The 27,298-nt window shown below is 41.1% G+C and overlaps 1 protein-coding gene across 1 annotated transcript in view; it reads right to left on the reverse strand.

The window, feature by feature from the left end:
- The window catches only part of chst8 (carbohydrate (N-acetylgalactosamine 4-0) sulfotransferase 8), a 201,611-nt gene that overhangs the window by 159,150 nt on the left and 15,163 nt on the right, over window positions 1–27,298 (reverse strand). The window contains exon 2 of the mRNA XM_029721090.1: window positions 5,068–5,273. Coding sequence (XP_029576950.1) covers window positions 5,068–5,242 — 175 coding nt within the window. The 5' untranslated portion in view covers window positions 5,243–5,273. The remainder of the gene's footprint in view (window positions 1–5,067; window positions 5,274–27,298) is intronic.

Here is a 27,298-nt window from a genome sequence, read left to right on the forward strand (position 1 = left end):
GAGGGCCTGTTGTCCGGGCCTCTGGTAGTCTCTATGGGGGTGCCACAGGGTTCAATTCTTGGGCCAACTCTTTTCTCTATATACATCAATGATGTCACTCTTGCTGCTGGTGAGTCTCTGATCCACCTCTATGCAGACGACACCATTCTGTATTATTCTGGCCCTTCTTTGGACACTGTGTTGACAACCCTCCAGACAAGCTTCAACGCCATACAACTCTCCTTCCGTAGCCTCCAACTGCTCTTAAATACAAGTAAAACTAAATGCATGCTCTTCAACCGATCGCTGCCCGCACGTCCAGCATCACTACTCTAGATGGTTCTTACTTAGAATATGTGGACAACTACAAATACCTAGGTGTCTGGTTAGCCTGTAAGCTCTCCTTCCAGACTCACATCAAACATCTCCAATCTAAAGTTACATTTTTTTTAAAAACTTTTAGGCATTTAGCAGATGCTCTTATCCAGAGCAACTTACAGTAGTGAATACATACATTTCATTTTTGTACTGGCCCCCCGTGGGAATTGAACCCACAACCCTGGTGTTGCACACACCATGCTGGCATTGCAAACACCATGCTCTACCAAATGAGCCACAGGGAAAATCTAGAATTGGCTTCCTATTTCGCAGCAAAGCATCCTTCACTCATGCTGCCAAACATACCCTCGTAAAACTGACCATCCTACCGATCCTCGACTTCGGCGATGTCATTTACAAAATAGCCTCCAATTCCCTACTCAATAAACTGGATGCAGTCTATCACAGTGTCATCCGTTTTGTCACCAAAGCCCCATATACTACCCACCACTGCGACCTGTACGCTCTCGTTGGCTGGCCCTCGCTTCATACTCGTCGCCAAACCCACTGGCTCCAGGTCATCTACAAGACCCTGCTAGGTAAAGTCCCCCCTTATCTCAGCTCACTGGTCACCATAGCAGCACCCACCCGTAGCACGCACTCCAGCAGATATATCTCTCTGGTCACCCCCAGAAGCCAATTCCTCCTTTGGCCGTCTCTCCTTCCAGTTCTCCGCTGCCAATGACTGGAACGAACTACAAAAATCTCTGAAACTGGAAACACTTATCTCCCTCACTAGCTTTAAGCACCAGCTGTCAGAGCAGCTCACAGATCACTGCACCTGTACATAGCCCATCTATAATTTAGCCCAAACAACTACCTCTTCCCCTACTGTATTTATTTATTTTGCTCCTTTGCACCCCATTATTTCTATTTGTACTTTGCACTTTCTTCCACTACAAATCTACCATTCCAGTGTTTTACTTGCTATATTGTATTTACTTTGCCACCATGGCCTTTTTTGCCTTTACCTCCCTTATCTCACCTCATTTGCTCACATTGTATATAGACTTATTTTTCTTCTGTATTATTGGCTGTATGTTTGTTTTACTCCATGTGTAACTCTGTGTTGTTGTATGTGTCGAACTGCTTTGCTTTATCTTGGCCAGGTCGCAATTGTAAATGAGAACTTGAGAATAAATGAGAATAAATAAAAATAATAAAAATTAGAAAGGTGTTCCTAATGTTTATATATTTTATATCTTTTGAGTCTATATCTTTTGACCATATATATGGTCAAAAGATATAGACTCAATGGTTACTAAAATGGGAAGAGGTCTGTCCATGATAAGGTGACACTTTCTTGATATCTCAGTCAACCAGACAGGTCCTACAGGTCCTAGTTTTCTCGCATCTGGACTACCGTCCAGTTGTATGGTCAGGTGCGGCAAAGAACGACAAGCAAATTGCAGTTGGCCCAAAACAGAGCAGCCCGTACTGCACTTAGATGAACACGGAGTGCGAATGTCAATGACATGCATGTCAATCTCTCCTGGCTCAAAGTTGAGGAGAGATTGACTCCATTACTATTGGTGCTTGTGCGAGGTGTTGATATGTTGAAGGTACTGAACTGTCTGTTCAAGCAGTTGGCACACAGTTCAGACACTCATCGCTATCACACAAGACATTCAACCAGAGGTCTCTTCACAGTCCCCAGGTCCAGAACAGAGGCTGGGAAACGCACAGTATTAAATACAGCCATTACTGCATAGAACTCTCTGCCACCCCAGGTAACTCAAACTAGCAATAAAACCAGATTCAAAAACCAGAAAAAAAGAACACCTTACGGCCCGGCCATGAAGAGACACAGACATTTTTATGCATATTGTATTGTATAATGTATGTGATACGTGGTTGGGGTATAACTGTGATATGTGGTTGTCTCACCTGGCTATCTCCAGATGAATGCACTAGCTGTGGGCCGCTCTGGATGGGAGCTTCTGCTGAATGGCTAAATTGTAATGTAAATGTAGTGCTGTGTATATGTATGTATATTATGTATTTTATTTGTTATGTTGTTTCCTGTTTGGACCCCAGGAAGACTAGCCCTGCCTCGGCAGCAGCTAACTGGGGATCCTAACAAATACTAAGTACTAAATATACTGTGTGTATATATATTTAAATCTTTATTTATAAAAATATTTGGGCGACCCCACTGCCGTTACCCAGTGGTTTTATATTTCAACAACGAGACCTGGCTACATCTAAGGAAAAACACACGCACGCGCGCATACACACACACACACACACACACACACACACACACACACACACAGGCTCTCGTACCTTAGTACATATTTTTCGTTCTCCATGTCATCACATCAGTGATGTGTGAAGTGTTCTTTGACTGCCTGGCGACATGCTGCATATAAAAGAGACAGTGACACAATCGTCTTCACCCCAAGCAGATGGCTTTTTAACCACGACTCCTCACTGTGGATGCCAAGCCATGGATCATTAAAGATGTCAAGGACGTTGGGTAGGATCTTCTTTGCATGGTAAGAGTGCAATTAGACAATAACTGGCAAACACACCACTGTGCCTTTGTTCAATTTGTGCCATTCAATGCATAGCACAGCAGTCCTCTGAAGTAAACAGAGCATCTCTATAGATTAGCTACTGTAACCGAGTCGAGCTAACATGCTCTCTTCCATGCAATGATTATCAGAGGGGAAATGGGATGAGAAATGGATTAGTGCTATGTAATTATACTATAACTGGAACAAGTGAATAGTGGGTGACCAAGTCACGACTCTCAGTGGAGTTGTGTAATACTGTACCAGTCCACTCAATGGGCCCTTGTCCTTTTTTCAGATGACGAAAGACCTTGCTTTGCCATAAGGTTTGTTCCAATGAGATGGCAATAATTTGTTATTGGTGTTTGAGTGAAGACACATGCCTTTACTGGAACACCACCATTCAACTAGACCTTCCTCTCAGCCGTTGGCCCACACTGTAACAGCAAGGCTTTAAGTGTTGGAAAAACGCTCACTGGTCAAAATGTGTGTTAGCAATTTATCTCAGCTTGCTGCAAGGACTTTGAGCCATGTCTTTTCCCCAGTAGATTGGTAGCTAGTGGGTTTCCCCTCAATTGTCCCTTAAACAGTTACTGTGGAGATCAGGAGAGACTGTTGCCCATCCTGTTAAACTGCTGGTTCCTGTTCGGTTATTGTGAGTGTTATCTTAACTATGGGGGACCAAAGCATTCCACTGACTGTGACTGTACTTCACAGCCAGACAAAGAGGATGAGCAGTGGAGAGAGGAAGATAGATAGAAGCTGACATCCAATGTATTAAAACGCAACACTATTAGAGATCAGCTTCTGGCGGAAGTGAGGCATCGTAGCTTAAGGCATAGATACCGTTCAGCATTATTTTTCCAGCGGTGTAAGCTATACTGAAGTCACTGAATGTTCATTGTAACACTTCATATGTCATACATCATTTGTGAAATTAGCATTGTTTCTTTCTAACTAAATTAGTTCCTGTATAGTGCTTGCATGCTTGCTTTTGCTGTGAAAATGGATACCCGTACAGTACAATTACTGTACAGTATGTCATCAGTTTAAATTCTTCAAATTCATTAAGTGCTTATCGTAATAATATAATATATGCCATTTTGCAGACACTTTTATCCAAAGCAACTTACAGTCACGTGTGCATAAATGTTACATATGTATGGACCTGGGATTTGAACCCACTACTCTAGGTTACAAGCACCATGCTCTACCAACTGAGCTACAAAGGACCACCCCTCAAAGACACAAAATCCTCAATAAAAAAAGGCCATGCCACTATCTTGTCACCATGACATTGAACTTGGCATGGTGCTCCTTCTGAATAGACAAGCCAAAACACCTTGCCATTTCTACAGTGTGTGTAGCCCACTAGAGCTGTAGTTGCTAGGTTAGACACACTCATCACTCAGCAGTGTGTGTGTGTGTGTGTGTGTGTGTGTGTGTGTGTGTGTGTGTGTGTGTGTGTGTGTGTGTGTGTGTGTGTGATATTACCCGTACGAGCATCTGACAATCAGTGGAATATTAGAGCCAGGAGAGTTCTCACTCTCCGTAAGTACCTTTTATTGATAGAGGCTGACACAATACTCATCCTGTCTGATACTGATGATGACACACAGCACGGGTGACACATGATAGACCCACACACAGCGGTTCATAGAGCCTCCCCCATCTCTCCATCTCTCTCTGTGTAGTCTCTCTCTCTCTCTCTCCCTCCCTCCCTCCCTCCCCCTCTCTCCCCCTCCCTCCCATCACCACTCACAGTGCACCACCAAGGATATCACCACTCACAGGATATTACCAATCACCACTCACAGTGCACCACCAAGGATATCACCACTCACAGGATATTACCAATCACCACTCACAGTGCACCACCAAGGACATCGCCCTCATTTACGGTTGACATTCTGGCATTGTCTCATGATAACTCATAACCAATTACTTCACCTTTTCAGTATGCAAACTTGGTACGGTTCTTATCAAACTTTAATCCAATAGAGGAGCAGCAGGTTGACAATAACGGTAAGTATAGTACATGTGTACATGCATGTGAACAGATGTATATGGGTTTATTTGTATGTGTGTCACGCTTCTTTCACAACATACAGTAGTGATAATAGTATCAACCCATTCCAGTTTCAGGTCAGTAGAAACTGACTGTAGAATAGGGTAGAATCTCTCTCCCACTGACCTGGAGCCTGTTGCTGGACCATCTCTGAGAGGTCCTGGAGGTGTATGAAGAGGACGAGGCCTCCGGCGCCGAACAGCAGAAGGAACCAGAAGGAGCAGGGCAGCTTGACGGCCGTGGCCCTCATCCGTCTTCTCCCACGCAGGGCGTCCACTATCCTACACTCCACCCACAGCATCCTGCTATCCTGCCTCAGCTCAGACTGCTGCCTGGGGAGAGAGAACAGGGACAGAGTCAGCCCAGATGGGACAGGACATAAGATATAGCAGCACAATATAGGACATAGCATGACATGACATAGGGTTCAATGGGTTATAATGACATTAATAAAGGTAGGCTAATCATGGTTCTTCAACAGTGTTACATCTGCGCCTGCCACGCCCTCTACTGCTCATCCTGTGTCTCCTTGACTTGCCGCCACTCCCCCAGTGCTCTCTCCCTCTCCCTCTCTGTGTGTGTGATTGTGTGGGCGGAGACAGGTGTGCTGGAGTCAGAGCAGCCCCCACCAGCTGCAACCTGTTCCATAATCAAGACCTCTACAAATACTCAATCCTTCCACTTCCACACTGCCAGATCGTAATCTCTGCTCAGTCAGTCTACGTTTCTAGCCGTTTGTTACTATTTCGATCCTGTTATCCTGTTTTCCTTGCCTGACACGGTTTTCCTCTCCGCTACAGTTCTGCCCGCTCTGACTCTGGTCCCTGTCTCCAGTCCCACGTCTCCTCATCCTGCTACTCCGCCCTGAATTCCCCACTCTACTGCTCCCTTGGATTCCCCTCCGGACCTGCTTACCCTGTCCCAACCCCTCTCGCTTCAGCCTCCGCACCTGGTTTCCAGCAACCCGCCCGAGCTTCCCCTGGCCTGCACTTCATCTTCCCCGTGTTTCAATAAATACCTTGGTTACTTCATCCCAGTGTCCTCGTCTGAGTCTGCTCTTGGGTTTCCCTGTTCCACTCCACATAAAAAACTGTTTTCTTGTCATTGGATTAATACAAAACGTGTTCACCTTACTGAGTGACAACTATAGAAACATATTCTCTTTGTACTGCTAACAGCCTACCACACAAGATTAATGAGATGTTACATTTTATAAGCAGGGACTACTTAAAAGACATACTGTGCAGTATTAATGATAAACATAGGCTCTTTGAAGTCCGTTTGTAAAACAACACATGTCCTAAATGTGTTAAACTGTGGACAACTTGACATGAAATCTAGAAGCCATGGTTTTTTTTGTTCAGTGAGCCAGTATGAGGGTCCGTGCTCAGGCTACAATGAATGGTGGCCTGTGCACGAGAGAAAAAGCATCTAAAGAGTTCAATGGGATCTCACACTCAAACCATAAAAAGGAAAAAACCAAGGCGGCAGAGATGCGAACATTTACTTTATGTAATCAATGCTCGAAAGAATCCAAAAAGGTGAAAGTGCAATGTGCTAAACATAAAAAGGAGCATACGTTTCAGCTGCTATGCCTTCATCAGTGCTGTACAAACAAATGAAGTGGAGACACACACTTAAGAAGACGCACCTGTGTGTAACAGGTGTAACAGGTTAACTAGATACTGGTGAATAGGGGGTCATCAACGGCGTCTATAAATATACAGAATGAGACTAGAAAAATATAAATAATGAACACATATAATTGAAAATAAGAAACAATTCATCAGCCCATATGAGTTAACTGATTCCATAACCTTGAATGAAGACCAATAGCAGTCAATCAGATATCAAACCACTTTGGCTGGCCTTCAGTCATGGATAAATCAGCCAGTACAATCAGATATCAAACCACTTTGGCTGGCCTTCAGTCATGGATAAATCAGCCAGTACAATCAGCCAGGGACATATCTCATTCTTATGCATCTGCAGCGGAGATGTATCTATTGTTTTGCTAGGAACACACACCCTCTGATCAACTGGATCAAACGCTGGGAAGTGTATGTATTCATCTGCTGAATTCATTAAGCAAACACACAAGGATGTTTGCAAAATGTGATCTGATAATAATGTTTCATTTTTCTACCATATTAGTATTTAGTATGCACTGTGATCTTTTAAAGTATGATTACAGGAAAAACATACACACAAAAACTGTATGTGGACTGAATGTTGCACAGCTTCCAATGTCAAACTTGTATTCTGTTCTGTTTTGTATAATTTACTGCATATCTAACTTCCCTTGGCAATAATGATCTTGTTGAAAAAAAACAGGTGGCCCAGAAACTATTTATGGTCAGAATTAAACGATTGGCTCCATAACAAAGAGACAAAGAAAGATACAGTTGGTGGCCCTATTCCATTCACTATTCAATTACTACCTGAGCCCAGGGTTTGACAGGGGTAAAATGGGAGGCAAAATCATGTTCACCACAGAGCTAATTGTCCTTATTTATGGCAGCTGGCTGATCTGTGGTCAGGAGTAATCCGTTCTGCTGCTGTGATGGAGATTAACCATCAGTAAATGAGATGAGCCACCACACTGACTGCTATTCTGTTATGTAGAAAAGACCAGGGTTCAGATTAGAGGTCGACCGATTAATCGGAATGGCCGATTAATTAGGGCCAATTTCAAGTTTTCATAACAATCAGTAATCGGTATTTTTGGACACCGATTCGCCGATTTAAAAAAATAAATATATATTTTATTTTTTTACACCTTTATTTAATTAGGCAAGTCAGTTAAGAACACATTCTTATTTTCAATGACGGCCTAGGAACGGTGGGTTAACTGCCTTGTTCAGGGGCAGAATGACAGATTTTTACCTTGTCAGCTCAGGGATTCAATCTTGCAACCTTACGGTTAACTAGTCCAACGCTCTAACCACCTGCTTTACATTGCACTCTACGAGGAGCCTGCCTGTTACGCGAATGCAGTAAGAAGCCAAGGTAAGTTGCTAGCTAGCATTAAACTTATCTTATAAAAAACAATCAATCAATCATAATCACTAGTTAACTACACATGGTTGATGATATTACTAGTTTATCTAGCCTGTCCTGCGTTGCATATAATCGACGCGGTGCGCATTCGCGAAAAAGGACTGTCATTGCTCCAACGTGTACCTAACCATAAACATCAATGTCTTTCTTAAAATCAATACACAAGTATATATTTTTAAACCTGCATATTTAGCTAAAAGAAATCCAGGTTAGCCGGCAATATTAACCAGGTGAAATTGTGTCACTTCTCTTGCATTCATTGCACGCAGAGTCAGGGTATATGCAACAGTTTGGGCCGCCTGGCTCGTTGCAAACTAATTTGCCAGAATTTTACGTAATTATGACATAACATTGAAGGTTGTGCAATGTAACAGGAATATTTAGACTTAGGGATGCCACCCGTTAGATAAAATACGTAATGGTTCCGTACTTCACTGAAAGAAAAAACTTTTGGTTTTCGAGATGATAGTTTCCGGATTCGACCATATCAATGACCTAAGGCTCGTATTTCTGTGTGTTTATTATATTATAAGTCTATGATTTGATAGAGCAGTCTGACTGAGCGGTGGTAGGCACCAGCAGGCTCGTAAGCATTCATTCAAACAGCACTTTAGTGCGTTTTGCCAGCAGCTCTTCGCAATGCTTCAAGCATTGCGCTGTTTATGACTTCAAGCCTATCAACTCCCAAGATTAGGCTGGTTTAACAGATGAAATGGCTAGCTAGTTAGCGGGGTGCGCGCTAATAGCGTTTCAAACGTCACTCGCTCTGAGACTTGGAGTAGTTGTTCCCCTTGCTCTGCATGGGTAACGCTGCTTCGAGGGTGGCTGTTGTCGATGTGTTCCTGGTTCGAGCCCAGGTAGGAGCGAGGAGAGGGACGGAAGCTATACTGTTACACTGGCAATACTAAAGTGCCTATAAGAACATCCAATAGTCAAAGGTATATGAAATACAAATCGTAAAGAGAGAAATAGTCCTATAATTCCTATAATAACTACAACCTAAAACTTCTTACCTGGGAATATTGAAGACTCATGTTAAAAGGAACCACCAGCTTTCATATGTTCTCATGTTCTGAGAAAGGAACTTAAACGTTAGCTTTCTTACATGGCAGATATTGCACTTTTACTTTCTTCTCCAACACTTTGTTTTTGCATTATTTAAACCAAATTGAACATGTTTCATTATTTATTTGAGGCTAAATCGATTTTATTGATGTATTATATTAAGTTAAAATAAGTGTTCATTCAGTATTGTTGTAATTGTCTTTATTACAAATAAATTAGAAAATCGGCCGATTAATCGGTATCGGCTTTTTTTGGTCCTCCAACAATCGGTATCGGCGTTGAAAAATCTTAATCGGTCGACCTCTAGTTCAGATGGTATTTGTTTTCTTTCAAATAATCTGAACAACTGACTGAGGCGGCCTGGGGCACCAGGTGGGCAAGATTTGCACTTTTGGGACTATTATGTTGTTTCCATTGTGCTCGGCAACTTCAATCAAGCACAGTTGAAGTATATGTCTGTTTCTGCACTCCTTTTTTCCAGTTATCCAATTGGCTACAGTATGATAGTGGCAATGTCTCGCTCTCTTTCTATTCATGTAGCTGACATACGTAACATCCCACACTTCCCCCATCTAACATACAGTCAGCCCCACACCTCAGCCGGCAGCGGCCCCTAAGCCACCTCACACATTCCCCTGCCCCCTGTGACGGTGACCTGGCTGCCCGTGGCTGGCTCTGCAGGGGACACGTACACCCAGACACACTCAGACAAAGGGCTGATGACGGCTCAGATGCAAACAGACATGCTCAAACACCCTCACACATAACACCCAAACACCTTTAGAGTAGCTATTCTCTCTATGGTGCATAACAGCAAATGCTACAGATGAAGTCACAGGTAGGCTATTAATATACAGACAGCCCCTGCAGTAGTGTTCCCATGTTCAGGTGTGAAAAGACAGAATATATTACACAGCATGGCTGAGAGTGCCAATGTCCTAGCTACACTGCTATAAGAAGCTTCGGATTTAATGAATGCTTTTTTAAATGTATTTTTATTTTATTTCACCTTTATTTAACCAGGTAGGCCAGTTGAGAACAAGTTCTCATTTACAACTGCGACCTGGCCAAGATAAAGCAAAGCAGTGCGACAAAAACAACAACACAGAGTTACACATGGGATAAACAAACGTACAGTCAATAACACAATAGAATAATCTATGTACAGTGTGCAAATGTAGAAGAGTAGGGAGTTAAGGCAATAAATAGGCCATAGAGGTGAAATAATTACAATTTAGCATTAACACTGAAGTGATAGATGTGCAGATGATGATGTGTAATTAGAGATACTGGGGTGCAAAAGAGCAAGAGGATAAGTAACAATATGGGGATGAGGTAGTTGGGTGTGCTATTTACAGATGGGCTGTGTACAGGTACAGCGATCGGTAAGCTGCTCTAACAGCTGATGCTTAAAGTTAGAGTGGGAGATATAAGACTCCAGCTTCAGTGATTTTTGCAATTCGTTCCAGTCATTGGCAGCAGAGAACTGGAAGGAAAGGCGGCCAAAGGAAGTGTTGGTTTGGGGGTGACCAGTGAAATATACCTGCTGGAGCGCGTACTATGGGTGGGTGTTGCTGTGGTGACCAGTGAGCTTGGATAAGGCGGGGCTTTACCTAGCATAGACTTATAGATGACCTGGAGCCAGTGGGTTTGGCGACGAATATGTAGTGAGGGCCAGCCAACGAGGGCATACAGGTCGCAGTGGTGGGTAGTATATGGGGCTTTGGTGACAAAACGGATGGCACTGTGATAGACTACATCCAGTTTGCTGAGTAGAGTGATGAAGGCTATTTTGTAAATGACATCGCCGAAGTCAAGGATCGGTAGGATAGTCAGTTTTACAAGGGTATGTTTGGCAGCATGAATGAAGGAGGCTTTGTTGCAAAATAGGAAGCCGATTCTAAATTTAATTTTGGATTGGAGATGCTTAATGTGAGTATGGACATTAACATCCTTAATTCAATAAATTAAAATCCATGGTGTTATTGTGTCCAATCACTGCACTATTGTCAATGATGTTACATAGAATTACAAGTTCAGACCAGAGAGCTTCATATTCAGCTCCATAATAATGACTTGCCCATTTGACTTCCTGACCTCAACCTGCAGAACATCTACAGTGTGCTAAATGCAACATGCAAATATGACACACACACACAATGTCTCGTTAAGACAATTGTCAAAAAAATCTTAATCTGGGTTTACATACAGTATCGATATTGTGCAAAATGCACAATTATATTTAATGAGCACATTTGAGTAATATTCCAGCTATAGCAGCCTGAAACCCAGCAGACCAGCTACTGGGAGCTCATTAAAGAGTACCACAGCATGAGGCTAGAGAGGGCAAAGGAGTTGCTGCTGGTATTGTGAAAGTCTCCAATGAAAGACATTCATAGAATGATTATGGGGATGCAGTGGAGAATAGAGCAGAGGAAATGGAGGGAAGTTTGTTGAGGAAACAGTTTCTCAGTACAGTATGGGTGTGTCCCACATGGCATTCTATCCCCTATATAGTGCACTACTTTTAACCCTAGCCCTGTGGTCCCTGGTCAAAAGCAGGGTTTTTTCTGCATAGAAAAGTTTTGGGTGGGTCGCCCTAGTGTTTTTTCAGGCCGCTTATGTCCAAATAATATTATTATTATTATTATTTTAATTGAAAATCGGGATAATTAAATGTTTTCAGTGTTAACTTAAAAGGACTAAAACCAGATATAAAGTATGTAGAAAAGATAATGGACCTATATTGTTTTAAATAAGAACTAACAATCACCAAAATAAAAACTAGACAGTCAGGGAGAATCAAAAAATCTACAAATTATGCATTCAGGTGTAGTTTTGTCATGGCATGGGGCCCCCATTGATTTTGTTATAATGTTGAGTCACTTAGATAGCATCAGCCATAGCAAGATGTGTAGAATTGCAGGAAATTAGCTTTAGAACAACTCAATTTTGTCACTGAGACCAACAGGAGGGCCTCTAAAATGTTGTGTCTGCGACCGCACCATTGACCACCCCCATGGCCACGCCCCCACCATGCCCCTACCACCAAAGCCCCAAAAATCTAAAAGTAGTGAACTATAAAGGGAATAGGATACCATTGGGATGCATCCTATTACCTACACAGGAAGTCTTCCAAACCTCCCAGGTAATAGCATAAACACAACACACAGCACAGAACTACACGCTTGATTCACTCTCTGTGGGCTTTCAAATGCGGTCTCTTTGTGTGTTGAGAAATTCTTATGACTCATTCTCAACTATGGTACATAAACATCTAATTTTCATATAACTGAGGTATAAAAGCTAGGCATATAATTTTGTCATTTGAACCCCAAGAGCTACTGTATGGAATTCCATTTGTGAGAAGAATCAAATGAAAGAAGGAAAGCAGAGCTGGGTGTCTGGTTTGTTTGTACGAGGGTAAGAGATATTTCATGTTGTGATATGTGTTGCATAATGTGGCCATAGAGAGAGGAGAATGTCTTTACTGGCGGTGCAAATCTTAATGCTCACCGTCATAAAGTCTTTTCACATCTCCTTTTTTTGTTTCACGATAGTACATAACGTACCTGTTGATGTATTGAGTGTGGTGTCACTGAGGGAGGTGGTTACCAAGTAATGGTGCGTTGGTCCTTAAAACTATAACAGCCATCTGTTCTTTAGCAAACAGTTGTATCTCAATCATGATAACTGTTCGTGTGTAGAATCTACACTGTAGATGATGAGTTAAAGAGACTAGTATTACATTGCATCATACCATACGACAACAAATTGACAATGACTTCATTTGACATTCAAACTTCAACTGCCCCTGAAACTGTTGTTCCTTGCCTTCCTGGGCCCAATGTATACTCCCACAAAGTCTGTTTGCCTGCATGGGTAAACACACATACTGATCAATAGAGATGAGTCTGTACTGACCTCCCGTCCCTCCCCTTTAATCAATGCTTAATGTTTTACAGACAAACAAGGCAGGAACCATTTTAAATCCTTGAAAAATAAAGTTTGTAAAACCTAAACCAGGAAGTTGAATGGAGATCCAAGGGCAACATGGAATTGCCTAAAATGTTGTTTAAGTATTAGGCTCTGGCAAAGTCTTTATGAAGGTATCAATAGGATCAAATCCATTCATTTACTATCTGTGCTTTTAGAATGCATGAGATGGATAGGCCTACCACTGTTCTATTACTCAGATCCTAGATGTGGGTCTAAGGATTGTTTCTTTCCACTCTAACACATGAGGTCTGACATAACACAGAATAACTCATTAACAACATAACAGAAGCTGCTTTAGCCATATTGTCCGTCTTGTCCCTGGACTTTCTGTTCACTCAATATACTAATTCAAATACAAAAGGTTAGGTTCATAGAGAGAGAGAAAGTAAGAGAGAGAGAGAGAGAGAGAGAGAGAGAGAGAGAGAGCAGAGAGAGCGAGAGAGAGAGAGAGCAGAGAGAGCAGAGAGAGCAGAGAGGAGAGATGAGGAGAGGGAGAGAGAGAGAGGGAGAGAGAGAAGAGGGAGATAGAGAGAGGTGTAGACGAGAGAGGAGTAGAGAGAGAGAGAGAGGGAGAGAGAGGAGGAGGTGATAGAGAGAGAGAGAGAAGGGGGGAGAGAGGAGAGAGAGAGAGATAGGAGAGAGCGAGAGAGAGGAGAGAGGGAGATGTTAAGAGAGAGGAGAGGGAGAAAGAGAGAAGGAGAGAGAGGGAGAAGAAGAGAGAGAGAGAGAGAGGGAGAGAGAGAGGAGAGAGATGAGAGGAGGTAGAGAGAGAAGCAGAAGAGATATTGAGAGAGTATAGGAGACGAGAGAGAGGAGAGAGAGAGAGAGAGAGAGAGAGAGAAAGAGAGAGAGAGAGAGGGAGGTGTAACTATCACCTATTTGAAACCTAATGCAGAGGAGTCCCCTAAGCTGTGCTCTTTTGTACTGTCCTTTACTGAATAACGCTCTTCACATTAAATCAAATAATTGCAGCGTCGAACACAATAATGCAAATTACAGTTTAATTCAATTGAACGCTGCTTTTCCTTCACAGTTGTATTCAATCAGCAACCCATATTAAAGTGAATACATAATGCTGTAATGTGAAGCCACATCCTAATAGATCGTAGAAACTCATATTGCATTAAGTCTGACTAAGACCTTGGAAGCTGAGAATATATTACACTAAATATGTGTCCTTCATTAGCTGTGAAGGGGCAATATCTAAACCTCATTAATATGCAAGGCCAAAAACAGGAAGTCCTGAGAGATACTAGCGCTTTGTTTGATGTTGCATCAAATTTTGCCGGTTTGTCAGTTTGGCTGAATTACATGAGCGTAATATACAGAGTGGGCCAAACTTCCTCCACTGCGATATGAGAGACTGATCAACAACTACAGGAAGCATTTGGTTGCAATCATCACAGCTAAAGGTGGAAAACCAGTTATTGAGCGTAAGGGAGCAATTACTTTTTCACACAGGGGTATTGGGTGTTGAATAACTTTGTTAATTAAATCAATCAAATAAGTATCAATTTTTATTGTTTATTCACTCAGGATCCCTTTATCTCACAGGTTTTGGTTGAAGATCTGATCAAATCAAATCAAACTTTATTTGCCACATGCGCCGAATACAACAAGTGTAGACTTTACTGTGAAATGCTTACTTACAAGCCCTTAACCAACAGCGCAGTTCAAGAAGAAGAAAATATTTACCAAGATAATATTCAGTATCAAAAATATGCAAAAATAGAGATAAGCAGAAAGGGGGCAAATACTTTTCACAGCTCTGTATATACTGGAGACACATTACATTGTAGCTCCGCTATACCCAAAGTAACTAAACACAGTACAGATCTGTCTTTCCATCCAAAATGAGGGCCCACTGGGCACAAGCTGGTTGAATCAACGTTGTTTCCACGTCATCTCAATGAAATGACGTTGAACCAACGTGGAATCGACGTTGAATTGACATCTGTGTCCAGTGGGGAATGGCATTTGTTTTGCATTCAGTGACAAGCATGACAAGACGTGTAAAAAGGCCTCTCCTAGACATGCGGGTAGTGTCAACTGACCAAGTCTGTGAGCATCAGAGCATCATATATTTTTCTATATATTCTTTCTGTATATTCTGTTTGTTGTGGTCAGCACCATTTCATCAGGTAAAATTGTGGGCAGTCCAGTGTGGATTGGTTTGGTTTTGAAGTGCATTAAGCGCATTTAAGGATTCGGACCAGCATGACTACTAGCCTCACACATCACGGCCTTTCCGGGTCAACCTTTTAAAAAACACAGTTTTCTAGCTAGCCCATGGTGTAAGTTACAGTCTGTCCTTACTCAAAAGCTTTCATGAAAGGCTAGTTTGCCAGCTAGGGTTTTTCTAAAAGTCTCTCTGCTTAAGAACAAATAAATAGTCTGCCATACACATGCTGCCAACCATTCAGGCAAAAAGATGCCTCCACAAGTAAAAATTAATGTGGGTGGATTTAGCAAATTTTGATGGAATTATACAGGAAAATACTGGTCCATTCCAGTTTCAGTGCTACATCTCAAGTCAGGTTATTTATCTGTACTTTTATATTTCAGCTTGCTTGGTACAGAGATAGAATAGTAGTCAACAAGTCAAAAGCAACACTTTGAAAGTAAAACACTAGAATGCTTTTATTTTCCAGCCTCCAATAGGCAGAGAAAGATCGGGTGCAGAGAGGCAGACATGTTATTAGTTGGATGTGTGGCTTCTTGCTGGACCCTCTGCACAATTTGAAAGGTGTATGTTGACAGGGTGAGTCAATATAATTCTGAGTGCACACAACTAGTCACGCAAGCGCCAATGCCCACCGGGAGACACATCTCGTCAAGTCTCTCCAACAGCTGAGTGCATAGAGTGTAACTTACAAGTGCTCTAAAATATTCAACAAGAAGATATTGTATATTTCTAATACTTAATGTTACCAAGGACCCATTAAAAACCATGGGAATTAGCTGGTAGTACTGTATCACCCCATAAGTGATATTGTTCAAATAAAGATGCACCTCTTATTCAGCCTTCCGAAAAGTTACACATCATAAAAGTAAAATCAACATACACATTAACAGTGTGGCGGCAGCAGCCACTCCCACGGGAGATATTTGTAAAGCTCTGGGTTCCATGGCCATCCCCTTAAACAGTTTGATTTACAGTCTTAAATAAAGCAGAGGCGACCTTTCATCAGATTTAGCCGGACAATATTTTGCTTGGGTGTCCAGCATTAATGTGGATTAGCATGACATATGGGAGACATGCTGCAAAATCAATACCTCTGTCAACTCAACAAAGTCTCTCTCCAACAGAGAGGAAAAACAAACAAACAATGGCTGAACTGATTCTGACTGGTGGGCTAAAATAGATGTCTCTCCGAACTGAGTCTGACTGGTGGGCTAAAATACAGTAGATGGCTCTCTCTCGTCTCTCGCATCACTCACACGTAGTCAGCAGTCTGAAAACAACAATTATGAGTATCAAGCTTGGCAGACAGTGTATAGAAAAACTTATGTTTCAAGTTCAACTGCAATATTCTGAATCACAAAAAAATATCATTCAATTGTAATGAAAGTTATGTAAAAAGGGAGATGTACTTTCTCTGTTAAGCAGAATACCTGTGCTCTGCTCAGCTCTGCTTTGTTAGCAGTGAGAGCTGTCAGTATGAGAAGTATAGCGATACACCACACACGCTCTATATTTAACTCATTTCAATGGCTAGAACACCAGACTAGCTTTGCCAGTAGTTGGAGTTGTCAGTCTATGAAATACTGGACATACAGTTACGACATAAGATCTGTATTTGACTTAATTCAATCTGTAAAACACAGACAAGCCAGATGACCTCTGTGTTATTTAGTATTAGCTCAATCGTTGATTTAAAGGTCTGGAACAGACAGAAACGCAATGTGGAAGAGAACCGGGGAACTGGACATATATAGTTAATTGTTTTAAATTTTTATTTAACCTTTATTTAACTAGGCAAGTCAATTAAGAACAAATTCTTATTTACAATGACGGCCTACCCTGGCCAAACCCTAACCTGGACAATGCTGGGCCAATTGTGCACCGCCCTATGGGACTCCCAATCACGGCCGGTTGTGATACAACCTAGAATCGAACCAGGGTCTGTAGTGACACCTCTAGCACTGAGTTTTATATATATATATATATTTATTTTACCTTTATTGCAGTGCCTTAGACCGCTGCGCCACTCAGGAGCCCAAATAGGGCTAGCACGGTGTGGTGTTTAACCAGACAGAATCCAGGGGGAATGCAGACGTTTGGAAATGTCAAGTTGCTGACATCAATAACAACGCAACACAGATTCGCCTGAACCATAGACAACAGAGATGTGATGCCATTTTCATTCATGGCTTTCTGGAGCAATCTCCTACGCAGACTGTTTAGGCAAACAGACACTAAGGTGTATTATAGAGCACTGAGACAACAGTAGGAACCTGCAACCCTCAGGATTACTGTGATGGATTGGGTGTCCTTAACCTGTCTGTCTGACAATGAGACCCTATCTGAGTCTGACTTTGTTCCACTGATTACAGCCTTTTGAGACCAGGGTTTGTTTTTCCCTACAAATTGACTCCTTTACAAGTACAGTATGGCACTCTCGGGATTGTGACGGGTTTTCTCTGAAAATCTACCTAACAGGTATTGATGACACTGTGTATACTTTAAACACCCCACACAATTACTCATTATGCACCTTTGTTACTGTCATTATTTCCATAATCATTAGTGCTACTTTGGGGAATTAAACAATGGCCTTTATTACTAAACTAATGATTGGTTTACTCATGCCACGATTTACAGACTCAAGTTTATGTATCTAACTCATTATGTGTGAATGTAAAGGTCAGTGGAATACAGTGTCACCTACAGATATAGGATCTTAATTTGAATTATATTATCACAGCATAATAATCCTGCAGCAACAGGATTTTAATGTTTAGTCCATTATCTTGCTTGAGTGAATGTTAGGCTATTGCCTGGCTAAAAGTAGGCTACATGAAAAGTGCAATACTGTTAATATAACAGTGTGTTAGTGTGGGTTTTCAGTGAATTTATGTAAATCACAAAGCTCATCTGCATTTCCTGCGGTACAGGAGAATTATCAGCAACAAAAGAGTTATCAAATTAAGATCCTACATCTGTACTACAACATGGCATCTGAGATAAGATCATTCCAACCAGGACTTTAACCATAGGTTTACCACATGGTGGCGGTATGAACGTTTTGACAGAAAGCTCTGCTGTCTCTTCTGCCCCTGAGAAGGTAATTACCATCCTACAGAAGCTCCTACGCATCCATTTGACTTCAATTCACATGAAAGCCAGGTGAGACGGCAGGGACAGACTACTGAAGATTTGGTGAGACCTGTGTGACCCAGATACAAAGGAACTCAGACAGACACAGTAATGTTCTTTCAGGACTTCATCAGAAAACATCACAGTGAACTCTACTGAGAACCAGGACACAAATGTTGAGATGCACACATACATACAGCAGGCCTAACCTTAATAATACTGTAAAAATATTGGTGAAAAGGGTTTACGTTTATCCTATGACGTTACCCTTTCAGTGGCCAATTGGCTCTGTCCATCTTCTCAGAGACACATGCATTGTCTTTATGAATCCATTGTGTATTGCATTGAGTCAAATCAAGTCTTCACCAACAATATGCAACACCTTGAATAATTCCCACAAAATATGTGCACGTTTTAGACTGGGCACGGCATACCTCAACTGACTGGCAAATTGACGAACACAGTTTCATGAATAATTTTAAATTTCAAATAACATTTTGTTTTGCCGACTAAATTCTGATGATGCGTTACAGACAATCTACGTCAGCTACCCTTTCTGACAACCAACCAAAGGGACAGCAATACGTCCAAGACCAGTAGTGTAAAGTACATTTGTAAAAATACTTGAAAGTACTACTAAAGTAGTTTTTTGGGGTATCTGTACAGTACTTAACTTCACTATTTATATTTTGGACTACTTTTACTTTTACCTCACTACATTCCTGAAGAAAATACTTTACTTCTTAATCCATACATTTGCCCTGACTCCCAAAAGTACTCGTTACATTTTGAATGCTTAGCAGGACAAGAAAATGGTCCAATTCATGCACTTATCAAGAGAAAATCCCTGGTCATCCCTACTGCCTCTGATCTGACGGACTCGCTAAACACATGCTTCGTTTGTAAATGATGTCTGAGTGTTGGAGCATGGCCCTGGCTATCCGTAAAATAAAAAAAATAAAAATAAAATGGTGCCGCCTGGTAATATAATGAATTTTAAATGATTTATACTTTTACATTTGATACTTAAGTATTTTTAAAACCAAATACTTTTGGACAAGTAGTACATTTTCTGAGTGACTTCCATTTTTACTTCATTTTCTGTGAAGGGACATTTTTCACCACTGTCCAAGATAAAATGACAGAGATGAACCAATCCATCCTGATCAGCAAGGGTAATAGTCTAGACTTGGACCTTGATGTTATCCAACAGCCTGTTTATTGGCACATTCTCTCCCTGTAATGATATCAGGGAAGGAAGAGCTGATTTAAAACTAATTGCTCCTACTTCTATTCCATTTCACAGCCTGAATCTTTACTCTAAGTTCTCCCCCCGAGGACTGGCGGATAAAATAGAGCATGTTGATGGTGATGGGAACTGGATTTGATGTTGCCCTTGATATACTAAACAGTTCTTTGTACTTAGCATAATTGGGCCGCTTGGTTCTCAAACCAAACTTTGGAATTCCCTCCTTACAGGGGTAAGTGAAACTCTTTTTACTCCATTCTACCATGCATTGGCGTTATGATGAAGCATGTCCAACGGGTGTGTTATGCTGTGAATTGAGTTTTCACGGAGCAACTGGTGTCATTTGAAAGAATGAGAGAGAGAGAGAGAGAGAGAGGAGAGAGAGAGAGAGAGAGAGAATGAGAGAGAGAGAGAGAGAGAGAGAGAGAGAGAGAGAGAGAGAGAGAGAGAGAGAGAGAGAGAGACAGAGAGAGAGAGAGAGAGAGACAGACAGACAGACAGAGAGAAAGAGAGCGAAAGAGAGAGATTTCCATAGCCAGGTGACAGGTCTCAACTACGAGAGGAATTAAACACTTGGGAATGAGGGATTTCCATTAAGCATTGCGCCGTGAGGGATTGAAAATTATATTTGAGGAAAAATGCTTTTAAAAGCAATCTGAATCCTGGAAAAACGATGCCTGATAGGTCAAATTCTCCTCCTAAATCTAAACACAACAATTGCCAAGGTATGGCTGCTATAATTCAATTTTCTATTCTTTCCTTTTTCCATTATGATGCAAAAATACAGCCTATGCTTCTTCCAATTTATATAATTTCTATACAGACTCAAATGGCTAGTGGTAAAATCTGCCAGCTGAGAGAATGATCCTTTGAAAAGGACAAACATCACAATAAGACAATCTTGGATGAACATTAGAAGGTACTGTGTTATTTGATATTTACCCTAGAGAGTCTCAGGAGGCTTACTGAGCCAATAATGAAGAAACCCATGCCACATATATTTAGATCCATCCCACAGATAGCAATGCAGCTGTGGATATTAAATGGAGAGAGAGGAAACATGAAATGAGGTACACATCAAAAATATTGAGACCATGTTACAGTAAAACACTTGGAATGTGGAGCCTCGAAACGGAACCTCATAGAAATGGAAATACAAAACTATGACAACCAACCATGGCATTCTGTTGAATCACGTGAATCATATAAATTCATATATATTTATGGCAGCCTAAATGTGTCAGATATATTGCGCCAGTTTGGCACAACATTCATCTAAATTACTGGCAGCGTAAAGGATCCAGCGATATTGTGCAGGTCTGGCACAGCAGCTCAATAGTCTGATACTGTATACATGACCTGTGGTAATGTAATCAATCAATCAATCAATCAAATGTATTTATAAAGCCCTTCTTACATCAGCTGATGTCACAAAGTGCTGTAAATAAACCCAGCCTAAAACCCCAAACAGCAAGCAATGCAGCTGTAGAATGAGTGTCAAGGACTTAAATTCAGTGATGGCACCCAGAAAGGGGGACCTCAAAATTAGAAATCACTGGAATGCAGCCAATCTTATCACAAATCTATTTAGACTCCCATTGCTCTGAGCAGAGTAGGACAACACTGTTGCTCCTTTAGGACTGAATTTGAATAGCATCTATTAAAGAAGCAGTTTCTCAGACTGGTTTGCCAGATTGGGTTGGTGCTTGTCTTTAAAAGAGAGAGAGACAGAAAGAAAGAAAGAGAAAGAGAGAGAGATAAGAAAGAGAGAAGAGAGAAGGGAAGAGAAAAGAGAGAGCGAGAAATAGAGAGAGAAGAGAGAGAGAGCACTCCATATCAAAAATGCAAAAATTTCACTCAAATGCATAACAGCAGGAGAGTGTCCCCAGCCTCAGACAATGACAACAAAATAATGCATTATGCAATGAAACCAATGGTCAAATAAAACTGTAAGTAACCCAGTGGTCGTGCCTTTGGTTTTCGTTAAATCATAGGATAAACCAAACTGATGTCACATCTCTGATTGAAACCAGTCACAATAATCATATTAGTACTATAACACCATGCAACAGACGATATGCCTTTGTCAAATCATATTGAAATGGTTTGACATACACTAGTTATTATTCATGTGAATTGACTCTCTTGGTGCTGATGTCATTACAACAGGATGTTGCCATGTGCAACCTCAGGGGAGTATGATACCTATTGGGATTGTTTTTTCTTCAGACTGTAACACTTTCTAATTTCATTTCAGGCATGGAGATGAGAAATCTACAATATGTGAATATCCTGCTATAGTGTTAATAACATGTGTATTAGGCTCTCTGGATGGTGTAGAGTATATGACAACACAACAAGGAGAATGTAGATGACAACATAGAAAGGAGACTTCTCCCCTGCTCCAGGTGCTTTACGTGGAAATTAGGAACAAGCTATACAGTAGATATGCCAATCAGTGACAAAGTGACTGAATACAATATTGGTAGTTTCCACACCTTTTAAAGAAAGATACTTATTTATTTGTGGAATTGCCGACATGTGAAGAGGTCTGCAGAACATCTGTCATTCTTGTAAAAACACAATTCACAATTTGAGTTAGCGTGACGCAGCAACAGAAAGTGAAGGTGCTCAACAAAAATAACTGGTGCGACAATCCTGAAGTACCAGCCCACTGCAAGCCTTGTTCTGTTCCATGCTTTGGTATGTGAGATGTCACTGAAAAACACAGCCAGGTTATTTTACCACTATCCGTCTTTACATTTCTGAATACATCAGGTATAAAATATACTTGACATCCCATTTCTTGGTGTCTGAAAAGACTTCCAGTAGCATTAAGAATGCAGTGTTTAGATACGCTAATTAAACATTACGTCTGGGTTTATCATACATATAATGCTCGTTTAAAATGAAAAAGCAACACTGAGATGCTGACTAATGAGTGATGGGTGGGTTGTTCTCTGTTTGTCTGAAATGAGCCAGACTTCCCCTCAGCTAAATGGTGTTCAGCATTACCAAGCAGGTCCCAGCCAGCACTGAGATGTTTGCTTTGATGGTGCCAGGACCAGCTGATTAAAACAGAGAGCAGGTTGGTAATTGCTGAAATTAGTGAGAGTGAAGCCTCACATGGTGCAGCAGTCCAAGCCCACCCTCACCCCCCCACCGCCCGCGTTGTCCCTGTCCTTTGCTCTCAGTTGCCTTTGATTTATCCTTCAAACTGTCCACTGTGGGGTCAGATGAAAGGTGGTCCGATGTTGCGCTTTGGTGGGAAGACCGAGTCGTTTTCATCTTTTGCATTGCTTTGACAGCATTGTTAACCATCCTTCCCTATCACAGCTATTTCACAGTGGAAGCTACTGTACGGTACACTCTGTCCTCCTTACATTATCTCCCTAACAAAGGTGTCATTATTAGCACATGTCAAAGGAGAGATAAAATGGAAATATAATTGAATTTGGGCCAGACTCCTGTGAGGATTATGATTATTAGCAAAGCCATTCTGTAGCAGAGAAGAAATAGTACTGTCATACAGCACAAAGTATTTGCTCTCTAGTTCCACATGTTAGATGTTCCAATATGATTAGATCCAAATGAGCAAAAGACTGAATATGTACACAGATAATGTACCAAAAGGACCTGAAAAAAGATTGATTCAGCAGCTTGATCATCAAATATAATGTAACATCTGCAAAATATTTTCTTTAAACTACAAAAATGAAATATTCCCTAGACAATATCAACGAGAGCACAGTAAACACTTGACCATCCATAATTGAACCTCACAGACTGTTTACAGCAACAAGCTGAGAAATTAGACAAGGTCAACATTTCTCGTAAATTACCTAGAGGACCCAGGCTCCACACCAAATTCAATCCCCTGAGGTGTACTCACTAAACTGAAGAAACATCAACAATGTTTTAAAGATGATTATTATGACACAGTTTAGGTAACGGGCTGTGAATTAGTAACTTGGTTGACATTAAGCTCTCATGGCCAGCTGGGATTACTTTATGGTTGATTAATGACATTAATATTCTTATTGGGAAAAAACAGCAGATATATCTGCCTCAACATGATTATGTATCTGTACTAGGCACATATTTTATGTTGTGGGATTAGATATACATTATTGAGATGTATACTCTCCTTTCCTGTTTAACTGAGATGTTGATAGGCCATTGCTGAAACACAGTGTCAAGGTCAATATGCTGACAGCACCGGCGTGAACTACTGTATGAACTATTGAGAATGGTGCTGAAGGTCAGGTGGGACAATGGGTTGGAAGTAGGTTTTAGCCAATAAGGTTTTCGCATGTTCAATGTTGACAATTAACTTCCACTTTTTAAGCAAGATTCCACTGGAATTTCAGTTATTTAGATTTCTTTAGAAGTTGGGGAACTCATTCAAAATGTATTCTCTACTATTTTCATTGACAATATATACAATAGACACAGTGTCACGTCCTGGCCAGTAAAGAGGTTATTTGTTATTGTAGTTTGGCCAGGACGTGGCAGGGGTGTTTGTTTAATGTGTTTCGGGGTTTGTTGGGCAATGTTCTATGTTACTATATTTCTATGTTTGTGTCTAGTTTATCTATTTCTATGCTTAGTTTATTGGTTTGACCTTCAATTGGAGGCAGCTATTTCTCGTTGCCTCTAATTGAATGTCCTATTTAGTAGGGGTGTTTTTTCATGGGTTTTTGTGGGTAGTTGTTCCATGTGTAGCTGTTTGTCTCACAGGACTGTTTTTTCGTCATTGTTGTTTTGATTAAGCGCTTTGTTTCGTTTTCTTCTCATTAAATAAAGAAGATGAGAATACACATTCCCGCTGCGCCTTGGTCCCATCTTTACAACGAGCGTGACACACAGGTACATCTATTGTATAAATAGCTATAATATCCATACTCCAAATAGAAAATGTGCTGCAATGGCACAGTGCCCAGTCATGAGCAGAGATGCTGGACTTAAATGACCACCACAGTCTAGGTAAATGCCACTGGCTGAGCAATATTCATACTACAAAGGACAAGAGGGGGATAAAAGGGAAACTGTAGGTGATGCTAGAAGATGCAGAGCACAACCAATTACTTTCCTGTGATGGTCTTCAACACTTTTCAAGACTAGACAGAGCAATAGCTTTCACAAAAGCCCCAAACCCCTTTTTCATGGGTTTTTGTGGGTAGTTGTTCCATGTGTAGCTGTTTGTCTCACAGGACTGTTTTTTCGTCATTGTTGTTTTGATTAAGCGCTTTGTTTCGTTTTCTTCTCATTAAATAAAGAAGATGAGAATACACATTCCCGCTGCGCCGCTGCGCCTGGACTTAAATGACCACCACAGTCTAGGTAAATGCCACTGGCTGAGCAATATTCATACTACAAAGGACAAGAGGGGGATAAAAGGGAAACTGTAGGTGATGCTAGAAGATGCAGAGCACAACCAATTACTTTCCTGTGATGGTCTTCAACACTTTTCAAGACTAGACAGAGCAATAGCTTTCACAAAAGCCCCAAATCCCTTTTAGAAGGTGGTAATAGGTCCAGTACTGTGCTCTAACCAGCTCCAGGTATAGGACAAACCTACCACAGCAGCGGCTTTCTGTATTACAAGTTAACTTTCATAGACAAGAGTCCATTTGAACGGAATGAATGAAAATGCACGGGGAGGAGCATTTTTCAGAAAGCAATTTCCTCTTGGTTGTTTGTAGAGTTTCTGTGGGACATATTCAACACAGGATTAATATTGTCTGATAAAACATGTATTTAAAAATAACCTACTTCCTTCCTATCCCCAGTTTTGGAGAGCAAAGGCAGCAACAGGTGACAATCAGTGGAACTGGTATCAGTACCAGCAGCACAATGAATAACGATACTGCACCATATTTATGTTAAGTACCACATTGTAGAACAATGTGGGACATACTATGAGAGTGCATTCAGCTTGGTTACAAAACATGTTTGACTGCTCTCTTCATTCATTTGTCAGTGTTATGGACTGTACTGTAATGTACTATACTGTTATGGACTGTACTGTAATGTACTGTACTGTAAATTGGCCCTTGGATCATCACATTGTCGTCAGTCACTAATGTAAAGTAGACATTGTATAATCTGTGTTAATACTGAAGACGGAGATTTACTACGTAGTAATAGGCAATCTACTCTCCTGGAAGCCTGATCCTAATTACAGATGTCAAGTCTTTGTATCTTTACCTGTTGTAGTCCCTCTTTGTCTCCAGAAACACTTCTACTAATAAAGCCCCCTTTATTCTATCCATCGCTCATGCTTTCCAGGCCTGCCACTACTGGTGACTACTCACTCTGAACAAAACAGGCTCCATTTGAAAGCTGTCCTTTAGTATACGAAATTGACCGGCTGTAGGTAGCTGAGAGCAAGTAACCTCGTAGAGCAGCGTAGGTAGCTGAGAGCCAGTAACCTCGTAGAGCAGCGGAACCGAGTGCAGACTACCAAATCTTTCATTTACCAGCATTTTAGAAAAGAAAGGGGCTGACTAGGAGTCATTATTAAATATCTATATTCTCTGATACAAGTGAAGCTTCCAGGTCTCACTCGATGTTGCGATGAATTATTTGTTGCAACATCGAGGTCTGTTCCTGCATGTTTTACAGATCGCACCCGCAACAACTACTATAGCTACATCCTTTGAATGCTGTATCTACCCAGTGTATAGGACAATGTATGGTAATGCTGTATCTACCCAGTGTATAGGACAATGTATGGTAATGCTGTATCTACCCAGTGTATAGGACAATGTATGGTAATGCTGTATCTACCCAGTGTATAGGACAATGTATGGTAATGCTGTATCTACCCAGTATATAGGACCATGTATGGTAATGCTGTATCTACCCAGTGTATAGGACAATGTATGGTAATGCTGTATCTACCCAGTGTATAGGAAAATGTATGGTAATGCTGTATCTACCCAGTGTATAGGACAATGTATGGTAATGCTGTATCTACCCAGTGTATAGGACAATGTATGGTAATGCTGTATCTACCCAGTGTATAGGACAATGTATGGTAATGCTGTATCTACCCAGTGTATAGGACAATGTATGGTAATGCTGTACCTACCCAGTGTATAGGACAATGTATGGTAATGCTGTATCTACCCAGTGTAAAGGACAATGTATGGTAATGCTGTATCTACCCAGTATATAGGACAATGTATGGTAATGCTGTATCTACCCAGTGTATAGGACAATGTATGGTAATGCTGTATCTACCCAGTATATAGGACAATGTATGGTAATGCTGTATCTACCCAGTGTATAGCACCATGTATGGTAATGCTGTATCTACCCAGTATATAGGACAATGTATGGTAATGCTGTATCTACCCAGTATATAGGACAATGTATGGTAATGCTGTATCTACCCAGTATATAGGACAATGTATGGTAATGCTGTATCTACCCAGTATATAGGACAATGTATGGTAATGCTGTATCTACCCAGTGTATAGGACAATGTATGGTAATGCTGGATGTGTGACTGTGTGATGGTGAGGTCAATGCTTCATTAACAAATGATGAGCTAAGCTGTGACTCAGAGTTGAGTATAGTGGACGACACATTAACAACAACAACAAAAATGGTGAACCCCAGTTTATATGAGTATACAATATGTCCATCACTAAACA

The sequence above is a fragment of the Salmo trutta genome, chromosome 29, assembly GCF_901001165.1.
Source record: "Salmo trutta chromosome 29, fSalTru1.1, whole genome shotgun sequence".
NCBI lineage: Eukaryota > Metazoa > Chordata > Actinopteri > Salmoniformes > Salmonidae > Salmo > Salmo trutta.